Source organism: Saimiri boliviensis, chromosome X (genome assembly GCF_048565385.1).
Source record: "Saimiri boliviensis isolate mSaiBol1 chromosome X, mSaiBol1.pri, whole genome shotgun sequence".
Classification (NCBI taxonomy): Eukaryota; Metazoa; Chordata; class Mammalia; order Primates; family Cebidae; genus Saimiri; species Saimiri boliviensis.
In genome coordinates, this window is record NC_133470.1 from 6,123,702 (window position 1) to 6,145,007 (window position 21,306).

At 45.5% G+C, this 21,306-nt stretch overlaps 1 protein-coding gene across 1 annotated transcript; it reads right to left on the reverse strand.

Annotated features, from left to right (window-relative positions):
- Positions 1-14,382: 14,382 nt before the first annotated feature.
- LOC141582849 (uncharacterized) lies at positions 14,383-16,294 on the reverse strand. The gene is made up of 3 exons (XM_074392123.1): positions 15,905-16,294; positions 15,374-15,506; positions 14,383-14,782 (listed from the first exon to the last, which is right to left on the reverse strand). The coding sequence occupies exons 1-3, from the start codon at positions 16,104-16,106 to the stop codon at positions 14,383-14,385; spliced, it is 735 nt and encodes a 244-aa protein (XP_074248224.1). The 5' UTR covers positions 16,107-16,294.
- Positions 16,295-21,306: the final 5,012 nt, after the last annotated feature.

A 21,306-nucleotide genomic window follows, 5' to 3' on the forward strand; every position in this document is an offset into this window, starting at 1 on the left:
CTGGGACTACAAGTGCGCACCACTATGCCCAGCTAATTTTTGTATTTTTAGTAGAGACATGATTCTGCCATGTTGGCCAGGATGGTTTCAGACTCCTGACCTCAGGTGATCTGCTGCCTTGGCCTCCCAAAGTGCTGGGATTATAGGCGTGAGCCACCGCGCCTTGCCACACAATCACATTATTTGTTGAGTCCAAGTATGCCAAAATCTACTTACAGCTAGCCAGTAACTTATCAGAGCACATTTGATTTTGCAATGGCAATTACACTATGTTTATTGCTTATCCTTAAGTAAATGACACAGCTGTGGCTAAGTAAACTGACTGAACAGGAGATTTGGTGATTGTCTAATCTGGGATTCGACAATTACAGACTGACTCATGGTTTTGTAAAAATAAAGTTTTATTAGAACTCAGACACATCCATTCATTTGCATATTGTCAAATGCAACATGGAAGCAAGTTTCTGTCACTTACACTTAAAATAGCCCTACACAGAAAAGAACAGAAAAACACAGGGGAAAAAACACAAAGAACTCTAAATATGCTGCAAGGGGAATGTGCAACCTTTTTAGTCATTAAAGCAGTACACATTCTTTTTTTAAAATGAGACTTTAAAAAAATTCAGTGGCATCACTACTATGTGTCTGTGTATGTGTGTGTCCTCTGAACTGAAATTTTCCACCTCAGAGTAGCGGTACCATAAGCATTTTTAATTCTCTTAATTATACTTTTTTGTATTGTCTAAATTCTTACTAATGAGAATCTATGACTTCCATATATTTAAATTTTTAACTTTCCTTTTCCTTCTTATTTTATTTTATTTTAGATAGAGTCTCATTCTGCTGTCCAGGCCGGAGTGCAGGGGCATAATCTCGGCTCACTCCAACATCTGCCTCCTGGGTTCAAGTGATTCTCGTGCCTCTGCCTCCCAAAGAGCTGGAGTTACGGGCACCTGCCACCATGCCCAGCTAATAATTTTTATATTTTTAGTAGGGACCGGGTTTCACCATGTTGCCCAGGCTGGTCTCGAAATCCTGACCTCAAGTGATCTGCCCACCTCAGCCTCCCAAAGTCCTGGGATTACAGGTGTGAGCCACCACACCTGGCCTTTCTCTCTCTCTCTCTTTTTTTTTTTTTTAGAAAAACTCATATCAGATGTGAAACATGTAGGACCTAGAGACTAAGATATTTTCAAAGAATTCCAATTATTTGATCATTCATAGGGAGAAAATAAGTGAGGCCTCAACAGTGACTTCATGGTTCAGAGCATATTTTGTTCAGCTTCTCAGCACACCCTGACTGTAGCATATTTAACACTGATGTGGATTTAATAGCAGTGCTAGTACCATGATTTAAGATACTTTATTAGATCCTGATTTGAGTATGGTAGTGGTATTATGCTCACCAATATCCAAGGACCCTCCGTAAAGAAGGACTAAACATCTGCATAATAGAACTCAGCTGTGGCCGTGTGACTTGTTTTCTCCGATCGAAAGTGAGAATCAAGACATTTTAATGGGATACTTCATGGGCCACATTGTGGCTGTCATTTTCCTCGATCTCCATCAGCCTCAGTCCCTACATGACTACAATAAGCAGAGCCCCCAGCCAACTTAGCCACACATAGTTCTAAGACACTGAGCTTATTCGTTCCTGCACCATGACAAAGCCTATCCTTACTAACACAAGGGAATCCAAGAAGAGATGTCATTGGGGAATCTCTGGAAAAGTATGAAGACTGCATGAACTGTATTGCAAATCATATCTAAACGATGTGACCTAGTGTTTTTTCTTGTTATTTTTACACACTGTAATTATTATTCTTGATATTTTACTAACTTAGCAAAATGTTCTAGTGCTTTTTGAGCCTGGTTAACAAGCAATCTGAGGGGAAACCTTGGCTGTATCAGAAGCTTTAACATTCCAACATCATCACTGGAGTAAAGCTCGCAAGCTCGCATTCTGTAATGTATTACCCAACCCGGCGACTCCGTCAGCCCCCAGGCTTGGGAGGGGAAGAGGCTATAACAGGAACCACACAAGCAGCTCTTAGTAATTCTTCCCACATCTGTTATATTCCCATTCTAAGCATGAGTTTGGACCCAAGATTGTTGTCTTGTGGAAGCTAATTTAAATAATTTCATTAAATTGAAGCTCAGCTTGTGAAGTGTGCATATCGAGGGGGAGGATGTCTTTGTGTTGCATGAGAGATGTGCAAATAGAAAGAAACCGTCCTTCACATCACAGTAAAAGAAGAACGCGTTTCAATATGAATTTCAATATTAATTGCTGGCAACCACGTCCAGCGACCTTGCCTATGAAGAATATATAAGGAAGAGTGAAATTACTTTTTAAAAATAGATTATCATCATCCAGGAGTCAAATAGTCCCATGATCCAAATGTTTGTGCCCACCCCCCAAATTCCTAACTCCCAGAGAGAGTATTAGGAGGTGGGGCCTTTGGGAGGTGATGAGGTCAGGAGGGTGGAGCCTCAGGACTGCGATCAGTGCCCTTATCAAAGGGACCCCAGAGAGCTCCCTTCCCTCACCCCTTCCACGATGTAAGGACACGGCGAGATGTGAGAAAGCCCTTACAAGACATCAGCTCTACCAGTGCCTTGATCTTGAACTCCCAGCCTCCAAAACTGTGAGCAATAAATGCCCATTATTTATAAGCCACCCAATTAATGGTATTTTGTTACAGCAACCCAAATAGACTGAACAAATAGCTTCTCACAAGTTCAAGTGCCTCATAACAAAGCAATGCACACACACAGAGGTGCAAACACCACCTACAATGGAGTAATCCATGTATATACACACACACACACACACACACACACACACACACACTCCACATGCCATCTTCCATGAGGCAATGCACATGTGCTCATACACAGGCACACATGCCATTCACAGTGGAACAAAGCACACACACAGAGGCTCCTAAATGGAGCATGTGCAAATGCACAGCCCATACATACGGGGACATGCAGGGACACACACACAGAGGCTCACACACCACCTGCAATGGACCACAGCACATGCATGCATGCAGCTACACATACAAGAAATGCCATGGAAGTATCTGTATCACATTTAAAATGAAATTTCTACATTATCAAGCCTTTTCAAAAACATGCCTGTCTTCCCAAACCACGTCACTAAGAGTCTGGACTGCATCTTACATGCTGATGTAAAAACTTCTTGGTTGGAATTTCTGCTGTCATAACATTTTTACCAGGCTTGACTGTTGACTCAACGAGGTAAACCACAATGTTTTATGAAAATACAATTTCCCTTTGGCCCAGGGCAGGCAAGGTCACCTAGCATAGCAATGCAGTTCAATGCCAACATTCCCTGAGATGTTAATCTTTGGCAAACTAAATGGCATACATTCTGGCTGAAGCAACAGATTAGGTAAAACAGAGTGATATCAAAAATTTCAAAGCTACGTGTGTGTGTGTGTGTGTGTGTGTGTGTGTGTGTGTGTGCACATGCGCTTGTGTGTTTGTTTGCCATGTCATGTGTAGAAAGTTCAAAAGAAACTCTGCATTTTAAGAGTGATAGTATCTGCAGGGACTCTCACGGGTGAATTTGGGGATGATTTCAACATTAAAAAAGTAATAAAACAACAACGATGGTAATTCTTATGCCACATATAACCAAAAAAAAGCCAGGAATCAACAGTGATACTCAAAAGCTGGGAGTATGGAAACAAAGCTCTTTTTCATGGAAGGATTTCAACCAAGAACTTTAGAAGAAATCACAGCATTAGCAATGCACCAATTTGTAACCACCAGTGGAACACCTCAATAAAGAAAGGATTATGAACAGAACACAGTCTCAAATATCACCCCCAATTGTCTCATTCGTTACCCAGGAAAGAAGGTATCTGCACGAGGGTGAGACCTGGCAGACACAACCCTCACCAACAAATCCACCTCAGCAAAAGCAATACAAGAACAGCTTGATCCTCTGACTCCTATGAAACCCAGTGAGAAGGACATATCATCACCTATACAGTCTTCTTGCAAAAGATGTCCAACCTACATTGAAACACGAGGAAGCAATCTGACAAATATGGATCATGGGACATTAAAGACAGCTGGCATTCAGGCATGGTGGCTCATGCCTGTAATCGCAACACTTTGGGAGGCTGAGCAGGGAGGATCACATGAGCTAGGGAGTTTGAGACCAGCCTGGGTAACATGGCAAAACCCTGTTTCTTCAAAAGTACAAAAATCAGCAAGCATGGTGGCACACACGTGTGGTCCCAGCTAATCAGGAGGCTGAGGTGGGAGGATCGCTTGAGCTTGCAAGGCTTCGGTTGCAGTGAGCCAAGATGGTGCCACTATACTCCAGCCTGAGTGATAGAGACCCTGTCTCAAATTAATTAATTCATTAATTAAAAGACAGCTGGCACAGACTTTTCCAAAAGGGTCACTTCCATACAATAAAAACTAAAAGGCAGGCAGAGTGTTTCAGATTTTTCTTTTAAATACAGTCATAGCCAAATGCAGTGCATGATGCTTAACTGGATTTCAGATGTTTTTAAGGCCGTGAAAACACATCTTGCGCTGACGCAGAAAGCCCTGGCAGCTACCCAGTGGACACAGGTGTCCAGATAGGTGTGGCAGTCACCTGTTGCTCTGGAGCAGGTGTCCCCAAACTACGGCCCTCGGGCCACATGCGGTCCCCTGAGGCCATTTATCCGGCCCCCGTCGCACTTCAGCAAGGGGCACCTCTTTCATTGGTGGTCAGTGAGAGGAGCACAGTATGTGGCGGCCCTCCAACGGTCTGAGGAACAGTGAACTGGCCCCCTGTGTAAAAAGTTTGGGGACGCCTGGTTTAGATAATTAAATTGAATCCATTTAAAATTTTTTACTTATATATTAATTCATATTACTAAGGATTTTGTACTTTTCATGTTACTAAAGATTTTCAATTTTAGCACAATTCAAAGGGTGGTTTTCAGGATTAAATCACATATGTAACATGCTGAGCTAAGTTCCTACCACACTGTAAGTATACACTATATTTTGCTTACTTTTCTTCTGGTAGAGTATCTAGACTTGTGATAAATTAATGAAGAGTGAGACAGGGGAAGAGATGTCCCTGAATCTGCAGTCGTGTGAGCAAAACCACTCATGGCAATCCTCCAAGGTCGTAAACTTTTACATTTGAAACATGCACCCTGACACCAACCCTAATCTAATCCCACAGGACTTCCCAGCTACTTAAGCAATTATATCAGTTGCAGTGAAATTAAGTTTACACACTGACACTGAAAGGAAAGATAACAATAAAAACTGAAACTCAACTTCGGCATTGACACCCGGGCACGATTCACAGCCTGCGCAACTGAAGGGACACGAATTATCTCCAGCTTTTCTCAGCACTGAAGAGCACGAAAACGGCTATAAATCAGACTTTAATTTAGAAATTTCCTGGGATTTCACTTTCATTTATGATCGTCTTATTCCCGAAGGACTTCTAAGTCACCCTCATCAGTAAAAGAAACAGATAAGCACCTCACTTACGTACAAATCATGGCTGATGTGTCTCAATTCCCTAGCTCACCCCCCCAACAAATATCTGTGCCTGTCATTTCTATTTTATTAAATGTGATCCCAAGTAGACTTTACATTTCGGGATATGTTCCAATCCCATAAAAAATCAATTCTAAATTACACTGTGGGCTGGTCACAGTAGCTCACACCTATAATCCCAGCACTTTGGAAAGCCCAGATGGGAGGATTGTTTGAGGAGTTTGAGACCAAACTGGGCAACACAGCAAGACCCCTTCACCACAAAATTTTTAAATTAAAAAATAAAATAAATTACATCATGCCATGCTCTCAGTGGATAAAATGCCTTAATTTGGTAAGGAAAGGGATTTAGCACAGCAGTTCCTTGTAAAAAGTATTTCCCCTTTGCCGGTAACCTAAGCCTCCCCATCACTGTAATTTCATCTCGTTTGTTCATTCGAGACAGGGTCTCACTCTGTTGACCAGGCTGGAGTGTAGTGTCACAATCATGGCTTCCTGCAGCCTCAAACTCCTGGGCTCAAGTGATCCTACCATCTCGGCTTCCCAAAGCGCTAGGAAGACAGGTGTGAGGTCCTGCCCCGGCCTCATCTCTTCAGCCTCTGTTAGATGGTGCCACTATGTTTTCAGTGTAGTGTGTATTCAGTGTGCCCTTCAATTCTACAGGACTCAGGACAAAATGTGACCTCCTGGATTCTCTTTGCCTCCTCATGATAGACGGAAATCCACCCTATCCAGGAGGCTCCGACACGGTAAGGACCAACGCACTAGCCGCCACGTGCATGCTTTTTCTTCTCCCTTATTTAAAAAAGAAAATGCAATACCCTGCCAACACTTTTCTATACAGTACCTCAACCATCTTGCAAAGGGTAAATTGTCCCTTTAACAATATTTTCTCGCTCTGTCCAAATCAATAAGACTTAGAGACACAAAGATAAGCCATTTAAAAATTAGACCTAAAAAAAACCCACAGAATCTCTAACGCAGGGGTCAATAAATACACTTGCAAGCCAAATAAGGCTTTTTAAATAAAGACTAATTAGCATTTAGCCACCTCATATGTATATTGTCTATGGCTGGAGACAACTGAGTTAATAGTTAAGACAGTGCCCCCATCTACCGCAAAGCCTAAGAGATTTGCTACTGGCCCTTTACAGGAAGTCCACCAATCCCAGCTCTAAAGTGCAGTTATCAAACAGAAATGAAGTGCAGGTAGCATGTGTAACTTTAAAGCTCTCAGTGGCCATATTAAATCAGTAAAAAGAAATAGGGAAAATTAATTTTAATAATACATGTTAGCCCAGTATATGCAAAATAGGTTCATTTTCACACTTAAGGAATGTTAAGTTATTAATGAGAAATGTTCTATTTTTTTGCATACAAAGGCTTGGAAGTGTGGACGTCTGGTGTGTTTTACACTGATCAGATGACATTTCAATTCAGACTAGCCTTGGGTCAAGTGCTCCCTAGCCACCGGTGACTAGTGGTCACACTGGTCCCTGCACATCTGAAGAGCATGACAAGTGAGAAGAGAAAAAGACGAAAAAGAATGCAGTTTCCACGTACGGCTGCAGCTTCAGACAAGTCCAATTACTCAGTGATTGTGAGAATGTAGGCTTTCTGCTCATCCAAATAGATCCCAAGTAATATCTGGGACATACTTACACTAAAACATCATTCATTGCATATCTGAGATTAAAACACAACCCAGTGTCCTCTATTTTATCTGGCCCCCAAGCCTCTGTCCCTGAACCCTCCTGCTTGTCAGTTAACACTCAAGTGAGGGGTAGCAAGGAAAGGTCAGGCCTGCTGAGATGCCTCCCCTACCATAAGCTCTGCCTAAGATGACGCCAGAAGTCTTTGCTTTGCTCGTGCAGACATTCAATTCATTCTGAAAATTGCTCATGGGAGCACACCCACTGGCCTTGTAAATCAATTAAGAATACAGTCAGCTGGGCGTGACGACTCATGCCTACAATCCCAGCACTTTGGGAAGCCAAGGCGGGCGGACCACTTGAGTCCAGCAGTTTGAGGCAAGCCTAGCCAACATGGCAAAACTCTGTCTCTACTAAAAATACAAAACTTAGCTGGGCGCAGTGGTGCATACTTGTAATCCCAGCTACTCGGGAGGCTGAGGCAGGAGAATCATTTGAATCTGGGAGGTGGAGGTTGCAGTGAGCCGAGATCATACCACTGCACTCCAGCCTGGGGGATAGACAAAGGCTCTATCAAAAAAGAAAGAAAGAGAGAAAGAGAGAGAGAAAGAAACAAAGGAGAAAAAAAGAAAAAGGAAAAATGGATACATTAAGGATACATTCATCCAGCCCAAGGGCTGCTGGGTGTCAGACGGAAGCCCCTGCCTGCACCCGCTGAAGATGGGTCGTACACCAACAAATGAGTCTGCAAGTGAAACACAGAAGCTATCTCCCTCTAAAGCAAGTTTGCTTAAAGGAAATAAAAAGAAGTTTTGTCTCACTCAGACCCGAGGAACACTTTACAAAGCAAATAAGGGACTCACAGAATCAAGAGTCTACAATAAGAGTTGACTATACGACTGGGCGTGGTGGTTCACACCTATAATCCCAGCAGGAGGCCGAGGTGAGCAGATCACCTGAGGTCAGGAGTTCAAGACCAGCCTAGCCAACATCATGAAATCTCATCACTACTAAAAATATAAAAGTTAGCTGGGTGTGGTGGCATACACCTGTAATCTCAGCTACTCGGGAGGCTGAAGCTGGAGGATTGCTTGGGCCAGGGAGTTGGAGGCTGCAGTGAGTTATCATCACACCACTGCCCTCCAGCCTAAGCAACAGAGTGAGACTCTATCTCAAAAAAATTAAAAAGAGTGACTACAAATAACTTTTCTTATTGCTGTGGAAAAAAATAATAATCACCAATGTCTCCTTTTTGCCTCAAGGGACTATGGGCCACCCCTTTTAGAATCGGCCAAAATGAAGAGCTTGGGAATGGACAATGAGATGTCCGAAGAGTAATTTTAGAACGTGAGAGCTGTCTGAGAACCCACATAAGAATCCAAGTTGTAAAAAACAGGGCTTGTGTGTTCTGTTTCCCGTATCTGAAAAATTGGTGAGACAGCTCAATATTTCTCCAACACAGAGCCTTCCATATGTGTTTTTTTTTCCGAAGGCAACTGTAACAGAGTTGAAAGCACAGGATGAAAATTGGATTGTGTGGAAGAGAGAACTGTCAGGTGAGAGGGCAGTTGGGGTTGGTCGGGGGACTTTTTGCAGATGAGTGAATCGGTGGGCAATTGTGGCATAATCAAAGTTGTCTACACGATTCGAATAAGTAAGAACAGACCCCCCAAATGAAAGAGAAGATCTAGTGACAGCCACAATTATGCACTTTTCCTTTTACTCATCTTGAAAAACCATTTGGGAAAAAATTTCTCACAGAAAGAACAGAGAAGCTTTATGTCATGCTTTTGCAAGTTAATTTCCATGTGGAGTGAAATTTCTCACCATCAATCCATTAGTTAATGATTGCTCAAAAGAGGTTTCCATGCAGAATGAGGGTTTTCTTTCAGTTGGAAAAAGTTTTCTTAAAATTCTGTGCACATTAATGAGGTCAAATGAACATTACAACCTAGGAGAAGGCTGAAATAATTCCACTCCCAAACCAGAATGTTTTGTTTTCAGCGTTTCCCTTATCATTTCAGAGTACAGTCTCAGCTACAAGTGAGGCACTGGGAGGGCTTGTCAAGTGTCCAGAATTCTGGGGATACCCGTTCAGTTCTCACTGCCTCTGCATTTGTGGTGGTACCATCTTTTCCTCTTATTTTGCTGACAGCCTGCCCACCTCGTCTTGAGACATGTTTATTCTACAAACCAGAATGGTCACTCCAGAACAGAAAGCATAAAATCCTCTGCAGAACAACAGCCTGCATGGTACCAGTAGGCTTCTAAAAGAGTTGTTTCCTTCTCCCTGTACCGGGAGAACATAGTCCACCAAATTTTCAAATTTCGTATTGGGCAGAAAGATTTCTTTTCGGCCCAGCGTAGTGGCTCATGCCTGTAATCTCAACACTTTGGGAGGTGAAGGTGGGAGGATCGCTTGAGCCCAGGTTGAGGTTACAGTGAGCCGTGATTGGGCCACTGCACTCCAGCTTGGGCAACAGAGCAAGACGCTGTCTCAAAAGAAAAGAAAAGAAAAGTAGACAGTTGGCAGTCTATATTTTTGAAACCTACGACAGAAAGAAATCTTTTGTTTATTTGGTTGTTTGTTTGTTTGAGACAGAGTCTCGGTCTGTCACCACCACAGCTCACTGCAGCCTCCGACTCCCAGGTTCAAGTGATTCTCCTGCCTCAGCTTCACGTGTAGCTGGGATTACAGGCACACACTACCACGCTCAAATGATTTTTGTATTTTTAGTAGAGATGTGGTTTCACCAAGTTGGCCAGGCTGGCCTCAAACTCCTGGGCTCAAGTGATCCGCCTGCGTCAGCCTCCCAAAGTGCTGGGATTACAGGCATGAGCCACTACACCCGGCCAAAAAGAAATCTTTTCACAAGGCGAGCCACTGAGTTGGCCAACAGTCTGCATTTTTGACACCACTTGAAGTTATCTTACCCTATGTCCAATCTAGAATTTCTTAATAAGAGGAAATAAAATCAGGATGAATGCACTTAATGCCAATGACTTGTGCACTTAAAAACGGTTACAATAGCGAACTTTGTGTTATGTATATTTTACCACAATAAAAAATAAACTAAAAATGAAATAAAATCAAGTAACCATAAAAGGCCACCCCCAGCACCAGGTTTACAGAGTCTTCCTCCTGTGCCCCCAGCGCCCAGCGGATGCCAAAGTTTGCTTTTCCCCCATGAGCCAGAGTTCTGGAAACTGATCTCCCCACTCAGCACACTGTTTGGTCATCGGCCATTCCGTTCTGTCTGGAACGCGGCTGTTATTTAAATATGCTGTTAAAATGCAGAGCTACCTACTCATAGCATGGTCTAGTTATTTAGCCATAAGGTATAGACAAACAGAATTGTTTAAAAATTTCCTCAACATCTAGTTACATCTCCAAATTCCACGACCACAGCTCGTGTCTCCCCTTCCTTATTGACAATCATAAGCAATTTCTGTACAATGGGAAATGGTGGCTATTTTCATAAGCAATCACATTCTTTAATGAGGTGTTTTTTGGTCTACTTGCAGGTAATTTATGAGTAGGTGTATTTTGACTTTTTTTTTTTTTTTTTTTGAGATTCAGCCTTCCTAATATAATTCCCCTTTCCAATCTGCTGTGCTGGTTGACTCTGACTTGGTTGTGTGGCCACTTGACAGTCTACACAGGGCACCCCACGGACTTGGAGGAAGATGGAAGAGTCCAGAGGCAACGAGGACACTGCAGGGCTGGGACCGAATAACAAAGAAAAGACCAGAGAGGCCCTGGGAGAGTGAGATCAGTTCACATGGAAGAATGAAGTATATGGCAGGCACGTGGGGCCAGGACGCCGTGCAGCTGCGGTTGCAGAAGGGCAGTTGAGGAAGGGCCTGTATTCCAGGCTGAGGGGTTTGGATTATACCCTGCAGGGAAACGACAGACCATGGAAGGGTTTTCAGCAAGAGGGTATATGATGAGCTGAATGGCAGCTCCCAAAACATACATCTAACTTTGAACTCCCAGAGCCTCAGAATGTGACCTTATTTAGAATCGGGGTTTCTGCAGATGTAATTACAAGAATCTCGAGGTGCGACCACACTGGATTTAGGGGGATCCCCAAATCAAATGACTGGCGTCCTTATATGAGAAAGGAGAGGGAGATTAGAGGCAGAGACAAAAGCGCCATGCGAACACAGAGACAGAGACTGGAGTGACAGTGAGTCTGCAAGCCAAAACGCACCAAGGATTGCGGCTACCCCCACCCCCCCACCGCCCCTGGAAGCTAAGAGAGCTGCATGGGATGGAGTCCCCCCCAGAAGCTTCCAGAAGGGACCAGACGTGCTGACACCTTAATGTCAGGCCTGTGGCCTCCAGAAAGGTGAGGAAAGCATTTCTGCTGTTGTAAGCCACCCCCAGTTGGTGGTGATTTGCCACAGCCACCCCAGGAAATGAACACAGATTCACATTGTCAGATGTGCATTTCAGAAACGATATTCTGGCTTCTGTAGAGGAATACAGCTTGAACCGAAAGAGGCAAGTGTTAAAGGGACACCCATCAGGAAGACTGGTGCAATAATTCAGGCGAGAACTGAAAACATCCAGTTTCACACGGGGTAATTAAGATGAGGTTTAAGTCAAATGACTTGCACAGACAGCATCAGGTTGTCCCACGTAGGGAAGGGAGAGCAAGAAGACAAGGATAGGAGGTACCAGAAGGGTGCAGGGCACAAGGGCAGGTGACATGAAAAAGAAGCAGGACAACTGGGCCCCAAAACGGCAGGCATGAAGGGCATGGATGGTTCTTTGCTGCCAAGTTAAGAAGTGAAAGGACTTCCTGTCCAATGACCTCCATAAAGAGGCAAAGCCATCTGCTGAGAATGTGCAGGGAAGGGGTTGGAGGAAGCACCGATCATTTAACAAAGGATGGGAGACAGGGCTAAAGAGGGATACATAGAATCGCTTGCTCTCAGGAGGGCCCAGCTGGGGTTGAAGATCACAATGCTGTAGTAACACAGATTTGCTCAGTTATGCAATTTTTCCTTAGCAGCCATCAACTGCTTGGATGTGGACCAAGGGAGGCAGATGGCTGGGCTGATTCAAGACTGGGCTTTTGCACAGAGTGATGTACATTTCAGCTTATTTCCAATATGAGCTCTGTTGCGCTGACTGACTTGAATAAATTATCTACAGTAAACATCCAGTACACAGGGTACTCTCTAATGGATACATTGCATACTGTCATATGTGGGATGCTATGATGGCACTGAGAATGAATGAGCTACCCCAACAGCAGAGAGGAACATGGCACATACGATGTTGGTGACAGATGCAAGACCCCAGAAGATACATGCTGTATGATTCCATTAATACAAAATTAATTCTTTTTGAGTGTGCGTACATAGAGAAAATAATTTTTAAAAAAAGAAAAGAAAAGAAAAGCAGGATGATTTGCCCAAAATTCCAAATAGTGGTAGCTTCCAATGGCGAGAGACTTCTAGTGGGATGGTAATGGTAGGAGACCCCTGAGCAAATGGCAATGTTCTGCCTCTTCCCTCAGGAAATCACTGGTTCACTAACATGTATATGTCTCTGGAATGCTCTTTAACACTTTTAGGTCATAAGTCATCATAAAAAGTGAAAGGGAAGGAGGAAAACGCTCTGTGGCTCCAACAGCATCAAATTATAATTTTCTTTTTTTCTTTTTGAGATGCAGTTTTGCTCTTGTTGCCCAGGCTGGAGTGCAATGGCACGATCTCGGCCCACTGCAATCTCTGCCTCCTGGGTTCAAGCAATTCTGCTGCCTGAGCCTCCCAAGTACCTGGGACAACAGGCACGCGCCACCACACCCAACTAATTTTGTACTTTTAGTAGAGATGGGGTTTCTCCATGTTGGTCAGGCTGGTCTGAAACTCCCGACCTCAGGTGATCTGCCCATCTTGGCCCCCCAAATTGCTGGGATTACAGGCACGAGCCACTGTGCCTGGCCTATAATTTTTATGCTCTACAAAATAGAGGTTAGCATTTCAATAAGCCAAGAACAGTTTTCAGTGACAAGCATTTGAAACTCAAGTCAAATGGGGAGGGAGAAAGAAAGGAAAGAAAAGAAAGGAAAGGAAACGCATTGGTTCACATAACTGAAAATGTCATTTGTGGTCTTCAGGCTTGGCTAGATCCAGGTGTTCCCAGGCTACTCAGGGAGGTCTCACCCCTAAGCTCCATATTCCTCAGTGCCATTTTCAGTCTCAAGGAGTGATAAGAATGATGGGTTTTTTCATCATTGGGTTTACCTCTATCTGTTTAGCAACCCTAGCAAAAAGAACAAACAAAAACACAAAAGGAAACCCTTTATCAAGAATTCTAATAGAAGCCCAGATCTGGCTGTCTCTGGGTCATGTCTCTGAGGTCATAGATCCTTCCTTAACAAGTCACTGTGACCAAGGAATATGAGATGCCATTTAGCCAGACCTGGGCCCCCAGCGCTGGAGCTAACCTCTGTATCCCAGTGCCTGAGAGTTAACAGCCTGTGTTCCCCAAAGAAAACTCGAGTTGTTTTAACCAAAAGATGGGACCGAACGTGGAGTCAGACAAGAACCACCAACGTCCACCACACATATTTTCACCTGCCTTTAGTGCTGTCTCTAAGCAGCAAATTTTTGTTCATTTCTCACTCGTATGTTTCAAACACCTTCCTTCCCTTCCAACCCTCCCTGACTTAAGGAGCTAAGGCAAACAAAACAAAATACACACAAAAGGGCCGGGTTCGGTGGCTCACGCTTGTAATCCCAGCACTTTTGGTGGCTGAGGTGGGTGGATCATCTGAGGTCAGGAGTTCGAGACCAGCCTGACCAACATGGAGAAACTCTGTCTCTACTAAAAATACAAAATTATCTGGACGTGGTGGCACATGCCTGTAATCCCAGCTGCTAGGGAGGCTGAGGCAATAGAATTGCTTGAACCTGGGAGGCAGACGTTGCGTTGAGCCGAGATCACGCCATTGTACTCTAGCCTGGGTGACAGAGGGAAACTCTGTCTCAAAAAAAAAAAAAAAAAAAAAAAAATACACACAAAAGAAGCAAGAGTTTAGAAGAAGGAAACAACAAGCATAAAAGAATGAGCGATTCTATTTCCCCTGCCTCTGGCCTCTAATGAATCACCTAGCGGAAGTTTGTACAAAAGGTTTGCATTCACTCAGATGCAGAATTCCTAGGAACCCTGATAGAGATTCCTGCTGGCATAATTCAGAAGGAGAGAAGACTTGGAGCCTCCAATGACGCTCAGCTGTTCCTTAGAGAGAGCGGTCAGCCTGAATAAAGGGGGAAAGATTGCAAATAGCCCGACGGACTTGGGAGTGTCCTGGACACAGTGGATTTTCCCCAGAGGGAAAGGACAAACTCTGCTCACAGCTGACCAAGCCAGCTGGCTCCCCAGGGCTTTGCCAGGAAAATCACCCCCAAAAATGTCCTCACCATCATGTCTGTGATTCCTTGAATCCTTTATGCTTCTGTTGAAACTTCGAAGGCAGGACTTGAAGGCTTCGCTGTGCAAATTCAAGAGCATTCTGAGATCATCAGCTCTCTGAAGACACCACCATTTGGAACCAAACCTTAACAAAAGCCAAAGTGACACAAGAACAGAAAATCAAACAGCGTATGTTCTCACTCATAGGCAGGTGATGAACAGTGGGAACACATGGACACTGGGGTCTGTGGGGGGGCTGGGGAGGGACAGCGGGGTGTGGTGAGTTTGGGAGGCATAACATGGGGAGAAATGCCAGACATAGGTGACGGGGGGATGGACCCAGCAAACCACATTGCCATGTATGTACCGATGCAACAATCCTGCATGATCTGCACATGTGCCCCAGAACCTAAAGTACAATTAAAAAAAAAAAAAAGCCACGGAGAGGGGAGCTCCAACACACTTTCACCTCTTGTCATCTCTTTCCTGAGAAAATTCATGATATCAGATCACCCACAACCTTGATATTTCCCCCCACATTTCAGAGTTTTTCAGCGGCCAAGGAGAAGACCCTGTTTCTTAATAATGACTGATAATTGTTTCACCACAGAAGATACTACTTTGGATAAACAAGCCTTGTGGTTTCTGTCAAGTACAAACAACGGAAGATTAAATTAACATCTTGAAAACCCACAGGGTGAGCCTGCTCCTCCCCTCCTTTAGTCTGCAGAATTACCTGCGGCTCCCTCCTGGGTGCCAAGCACACAGATGTGAGCAGGACCGGGAGACACCACCGCTGCCCTGCGCTGTCACCCGGGAATCCTGTGTCCCTATCAGTTTATGCAGCTGGCTCTCAGGCGACGGTGAAACTGCAACACAGAAGGAATATTCCAAAGGAGAATTCAAAATGCAGCTGTCACATGGGCGAGAGGCCCAAGTCTAGCAGTTAACAGCTACCCTGCCCCCACCCCACCCACCTCCCTGGGAGCAGCCCTGCTCTCCAGTCTGCAAACCCAGGGGCTGAGGAGCCAGGGGCACCCCAGGCCTGGGTGCCCAGGGGTGGGGCAAGCTCCTTCCCCACCCCCTCTGCTTTCCTTATCAAGCCTCTTAAGCGTTCGAATAACCCCTAAAATTCAAAGGCCGAAGCTCTAATCCCCACTACCTTTTGGAATGTGACTGTATTTGGAAACAGAATCTCTAAGGAGGTAATTAAATTAAAATGAGGTCATTAGGGTGGGCCCTGGTCCAGTAGGACTGGAGTCCTTACAAGAAGAGGCGATGAAGACACAGGCACGCACACAGGAACGACCGCGGGAGGACACAGGCCGCCGTCTACCAGCCACCGAGAGGGGCTGCGGGAGAAAGCAGCCCTGTGACACCTGGGTTTCAGACTTGTGGCCTCCAGAATGTGAGGGAATCCATGTCTGCTGCTCTGCCACAGCAGCCCTCAACAGCTCATTCGGGCCCATCCCCACTCATCATCTCAATGTCGAGACCCTACAGGAACACTCATGACTCAGGGATGCCTTCAGTTCCCTCGCCCCCATTTTCAAAGCCCACGCAGTTAAAATGCAGGGCAGGGGGGCTTCTTGCTCTTAAGACTGAAATGGTGCAGCTCCCTACACCCGTCTGTGTCCAGGGCCACCCCCAGTACAGCAAATTTACATGTGACACCCAGATTCCTATTTCCCCTCTCAGGTTCCCCTCCCCCTCCCACAGACACATCCCCAAACCCTTTTAAGATATTGCATAACCTAGCTCCCGGAGCCAATAGAGTTTTTACTGAATCTGGCTTCACATAATGACAACAGATTGTGAACTAGACATTTGCCAACTTTTCCCCCGTGCCAGACCATTTTTAAGTTATGTGTGCACAGAATGGCATTTAAAGGCCTTAAATAACTCTCCAGGGGGAGAAAAGAGCAGAAAATAGCCCACGAGGCTCCAGGCTCCCATAACGGGGGCAGGAACAGCGGATAAAGAGTTTGGGGCGAGTGTCCTCCTTGTTTTTAGCTGGGGTGGGAGGGGCTTTTCTATTAGGTTGTGTTTTTGTTGCTTTTGCTTTTGGGGTGAGAAAAGGGGACAGAGAACAGAAAGGAACCTAGTTTACAGTGACAGCTATTTAGGAAAGTCATTTCTAGATTAGAGGGGGAGTGCCTGGGGGCTGCTGCTAGATTCCACTCCTTGGGGTTGGAGGGCCAGGTGAGCCGGCTTTGGGGAGCACCTGTATCGCCACCGCCACCCTGCCTTAACCGCACCGCACCCCTCCCTGTGCACCGACAAATAAATGGTGGCTATAAAAAAAAATTTTTTTTTTAAGCAGTGCTTCCTGTTATGTTCAAAGAAGGCTTGGGCCGTTTTATTATTAAGCAATTTTCTCTTTTTAAGTAAACACACACACGACCACACTGCTGCAGGCTAAGATCTCTTGCCTTGCTTAAGTACCGACATTTTCAGTCTCCCATTTTCTTAAGCCCTCAATGAAGCCTTCCAAGAGCTTGCCTATGTTTAATTTGCATTCCGAAACAGAAAATCTAATGTGTTTTAACATTGTCTGCTTCAGCTGAAAAGGAAACTGTAAATTTATACAGTCTGGTTTAAAAAAAAAATTGGCCATTGCATCCAAATGAGTCTCCTCCGGAAAGAGGCTGGGCGCCGCCCCTCCCCCCTCCCTCTTTCACTTCCCCTCCCCCTCCCTCTTTCACTTCCCCTCCTCCTCCCTCCCTCTCTCACCTCCCATCCTCCTCCCTCCTTCTCCCCTCCCCTCCCCCTCTGCTTTTCATCCCCTTCCTCCCCTCCTCCTTCTTCCCCTCCCCCTCCGCTTTTCACTCCCTCCCTCTTCCTCCCCTCCCCCACCCCGCTGCTTTCACGCTCTCCTCCCCTCCTCCCTGCCTTTTACCCTCCCCCTCCTTCCCTCCACCTCTCCCCTCTCTACGTTTCACCCCCTCCCTCCTCCGTTTTGCACTCCTCCCTCCTCCTTCTCCTCCCTTCCCCCTCCTCCTCTGCTTTTCATCCCTCTCCCTCCCTTCCCTCTCCTAGCCTCCGGTCGCCACAGTGCGGTTTAGGCCACAGCCTCCCTCTCCCCCTTCGTCTTCCAGCCTCCTCCCCTCCCCCAGGATCAGACTCCCGGGGCGGGTTTGTGCCGGCGCCCTACAAGGGCCGGGAAAGAATTACCGAGGACCTTAGAAGAGCTGCGCACTCGTAGCGCCCGGTCCCCACGGCGCCGGCTGCAGGCGCGGGTGTCTCCTTGTGCTCCCCAGACACAGCTCAGGCTCACCGGTTCCTCCCCGGGCGATCCCAGGGCTCTTGGGTGGGGGAGGGCTGTGATCCCCAGAACCGCGCTACACTCTGAAACAGGAAAGGGGACGCCAGAGGGGTCTTGCTGCTGGGTAGCTCCTGAGAAGGCCTGGGTAGAGAGGCACTTAGGACAGAGGTAAAGAAGGGAGCCTCTGGGGGTGGGGGAGCCCCTGGGAGGGACCGGAGGAGGAGTTGGAGAAGGGAAAATCAGGCCCAAAGTTTTAGGGCTCTGTCCCTACTGAAGGTCAAAAAGGATTTCTGCAGTGGGAGACCTGCTCCTGACTACCCGGCCCTATAATTAAATCCCTGAGTGAGAACACCCGAGATTTGGGGCCCAGTAGCTGCGGTGTGCACCTGCGCATCAGATGCCCCCTAAGCAAGGGGATTCGAGGAGTCATGGAAGATGCCAGGACAGCATTCTTAAGGGGCTTCTTCACTTCGCTGCGGCTTTACTACTTAGATGTTAAAGAATGTCTTCTCTTCCTAATACAAAACAAAGTGTAGCCACTTTTCTGTCCAAGAAAATAAAAATTCCCAGAGAAAACTAACGTTGACATTTGCATTCATGACGTGCCTGTCGTTTTCTTCTGTGCGGAAGAATTTTCCCATCCAAAAATGGGAGTTGAGGGTGGAGGGGAGGTAAGTGATAAAATCGGCTCGCTCTGTATAAATGGTTCAGCATTCCGATTTGGTTACCTAGCCTTAAAAAATAAATATTTTTCTAGGTCACTAAATATTTTTCAAAATTATACTTTAAATGAGGGCTTAAATTCCATCCGGTGGAATCGTATATGCCAGAATGTAGCAACCATTTCCCTGTTGCACAGTATTCCTCTTGTTGAACGTTTAAGGATGGTATGCTAAAGTACTCCCCATCGTGTAATCGCATAAGTCTTTTTCTTGACCAGCTTCAGTGCAAGAAATGAATACAGTTTCCTCTGCACCGTGGGTCTGTCTGTTGCCATTGCCGGCTCTGGGGTTGTTTGGAATTCCTGTTTGAAACTTTCTAGAGTTAAAGGCAGAAAACATTGGCCAAGTTTCCAAGCCTCAAGCTGATTCTTTACCTTAGTGAGACCTTATATCAGAAAAGAGGGTGACAGCTACTTGAGGGGCTGAGGTGGGAGGATTGCTTGAGCCTGGGAGGTTGAGGCTGCAGTTAAGTCATGATTGTGCCACTGCACTCCTGCCTGGGTGACGAAGCACGATGCTATCTCAACAAAAAAAGACAGAAAAGAAAAGTGGGTGAGCGAAACAGGAGAGTAAGGGGTGCTCCAAGTGTCTGGGGGGCATCGCCAATATCCCAATATCCCAGAACCCTGGGAGGAGCCCTCTCTTCCAGAGCACTGCCCACCATGTTCTAGGGATGTCCTGCAAAGCGTAAATATTGATGGTAGGGAGTGGAAAGGTTCCCTTCTGTTATATTCTCTGCTAGAGTTTTTTATATATTGATATATATGCGTATGTGCATTTAGCAGGATAGTGGATGTCATTGATTACATATACACTGAGTGGCTTTTATTTTATTTTACTTTTGAGACAGAGTCTTGCTCTATTCCCTTGGCTGGAGCGCAGTGGCACAGTCAGGTCACTGCAACCTCCGCCTCCTGGATTCAAGTGATTCTCCTGCCTTAGCCTCCTGAGTAGCTGGGACTACAGGCCCACACCACCACACCCGGCTAATTTTTGTATTTTTACTAGAGACAGTGTTTCACCATGTTAGCCAAGCTGATCTCAAACTCCTGACCTCAGGTAATCTGCCCGTCTCGGCCTCCCAAAGTGCTGGGATTACTGGCGTGAGCCATCACACCCGGCCCTGAGTGACTTTTAAATGAAAGGCACAAATCTCAATGTGGGACACCATTTTTGGCATCACGGTGAAAGACAACAGTCGTGTTAATGATGAACTTCGCAGGCCTCAAAGCCCATGGTCTGAGTTTATGAAGAGTTCCCCAGGTGGTTGGTGGTTGGCTTGACGGAACCCCTCTTTCTGCATTCGTCACACAACTTGATGAGGAATATTGAATATAAAAAGAAGAAAGTTGAGAACAATACACAGCCTTGCTTTCCACAAAGCATCACCCCTTGACTTCCATTTCTTTAGTAAGAGAGAATTAACTCCAGAGCCATTCTGGTATCTTCAGAATGCTGGCTTTCATAGTGGACCCTCAGTTCTTTTAATCAATAATTTTAGTGTTACAATGTGATCAGCCGTATCTATCCACCCAAGAGAAATGAAAGCAGGCATCCACAGATTCCTAGATGAAAGCTCACAGCAGTATCATCCATGAAAGCCCAAAAGTGGAAACAACACAAATGCCTATCAATAGATAAATGGATATACAAAATGTACTCTATCCATACAATGGAATATTATTCAGACATAGAAAGAAATGAAGTTCTGAAATGCTAAAAAGTGGTTGAACCTTGAAAACACGATGCTAAGACACAAAAGGCTACATATCATATGATTTCTTTTTTAAGAAATGTCCAGAACAGGCTAGAGAAGGAAAGTAGAATAGTGGTTGTTGCTGGTAAGGGGAGGGAACGGATGGGGCGAGACTGCCAGTGGGCACTAGGTTTCTTTTCTTTCTTTCTTTCTCTTTTTTTTCTTTTAGATGGGGTCTTGCTCGGTTGCCCAGGCTGGAGTGCAGTGGCGCTATCCCAGCCCACTGCAGCCTCAACCTCACAGGCTTAATTGATCCTCCTACCTCAGCCTCCTTAATAGCTGGGACTGCAGGGGCACACCACCACACCTGGCTAATATTTGTATTTTTGTAGAGATGGGATTTCTCCATGTTGCCCAGGCTGGTCTCAAACTCCCGGACTTAAATGATCCCCTTGCTTCAGACTCTCAAAGCTCCAGGATTAATACAAAATTTAGTGGAGCATTGTGGCGGGTGCCTGTAATCCCAGCTACTCAGGAATCTGATGGAGGAGAATCACTTGAACCTGGAAGACGAAGGTTGCAGTGAACCGAGATCGCGCCACTGCACTCAGCCTGGGCAACAGAGAGAGACTCTGTCTCAAAAAATAAAAGTTTATAAAAAAATAGCCAGGCATGGAATCAGGTGCCTGTAGTCCCAGCTACTCAGGAGGCTGAGGCAGGAGGATCACTTGAGCTCAGGAGGCAGAGGTTGCAGCAAGTCGAGACCATGCCATTGCGCTCCAGCCTAGTGGGTAGAGTGAGACCCTTCCTCAAAAAGTAAGCAAAGAAAGAAAAGAAAATGCTCCAGTCACTTCATTGACTAAACTGATCTTGTAGCTAATTCTAAAATAAGTTGGAAGGAGAATTCTCAGTAGTTAGTGAATAAAAGAGAGCTTGTTCCTGCTCTCCTTCCCACTTTTCGCCAGTATCTCCATGCTTGATGTTAT

Coding starts and splice junctions, on each gene's coding strand:
- LOC141582849 (XM_074392123.1), bottom strand. CDS start 16,106: ATGGGCCCGAATGAGCTGTTGAGGGCTGCTGTGGCAGAGCAGCAGACA. Junction 15,507..15,904: donor TGTCTTCATCGCCTCTTCTT/GTAAGGACTCCA, acceptor TCTGTGTTGCAG/TTTCACCGTCGCCTGAGAGC. Junction 14,783..15,373: donor CACCCAGGAGGGAGCCGCAG/GTAATTCTGCAG, acceptor GCTTTTGTTAAG/GTTTGGTTCCAAATGGTGGT.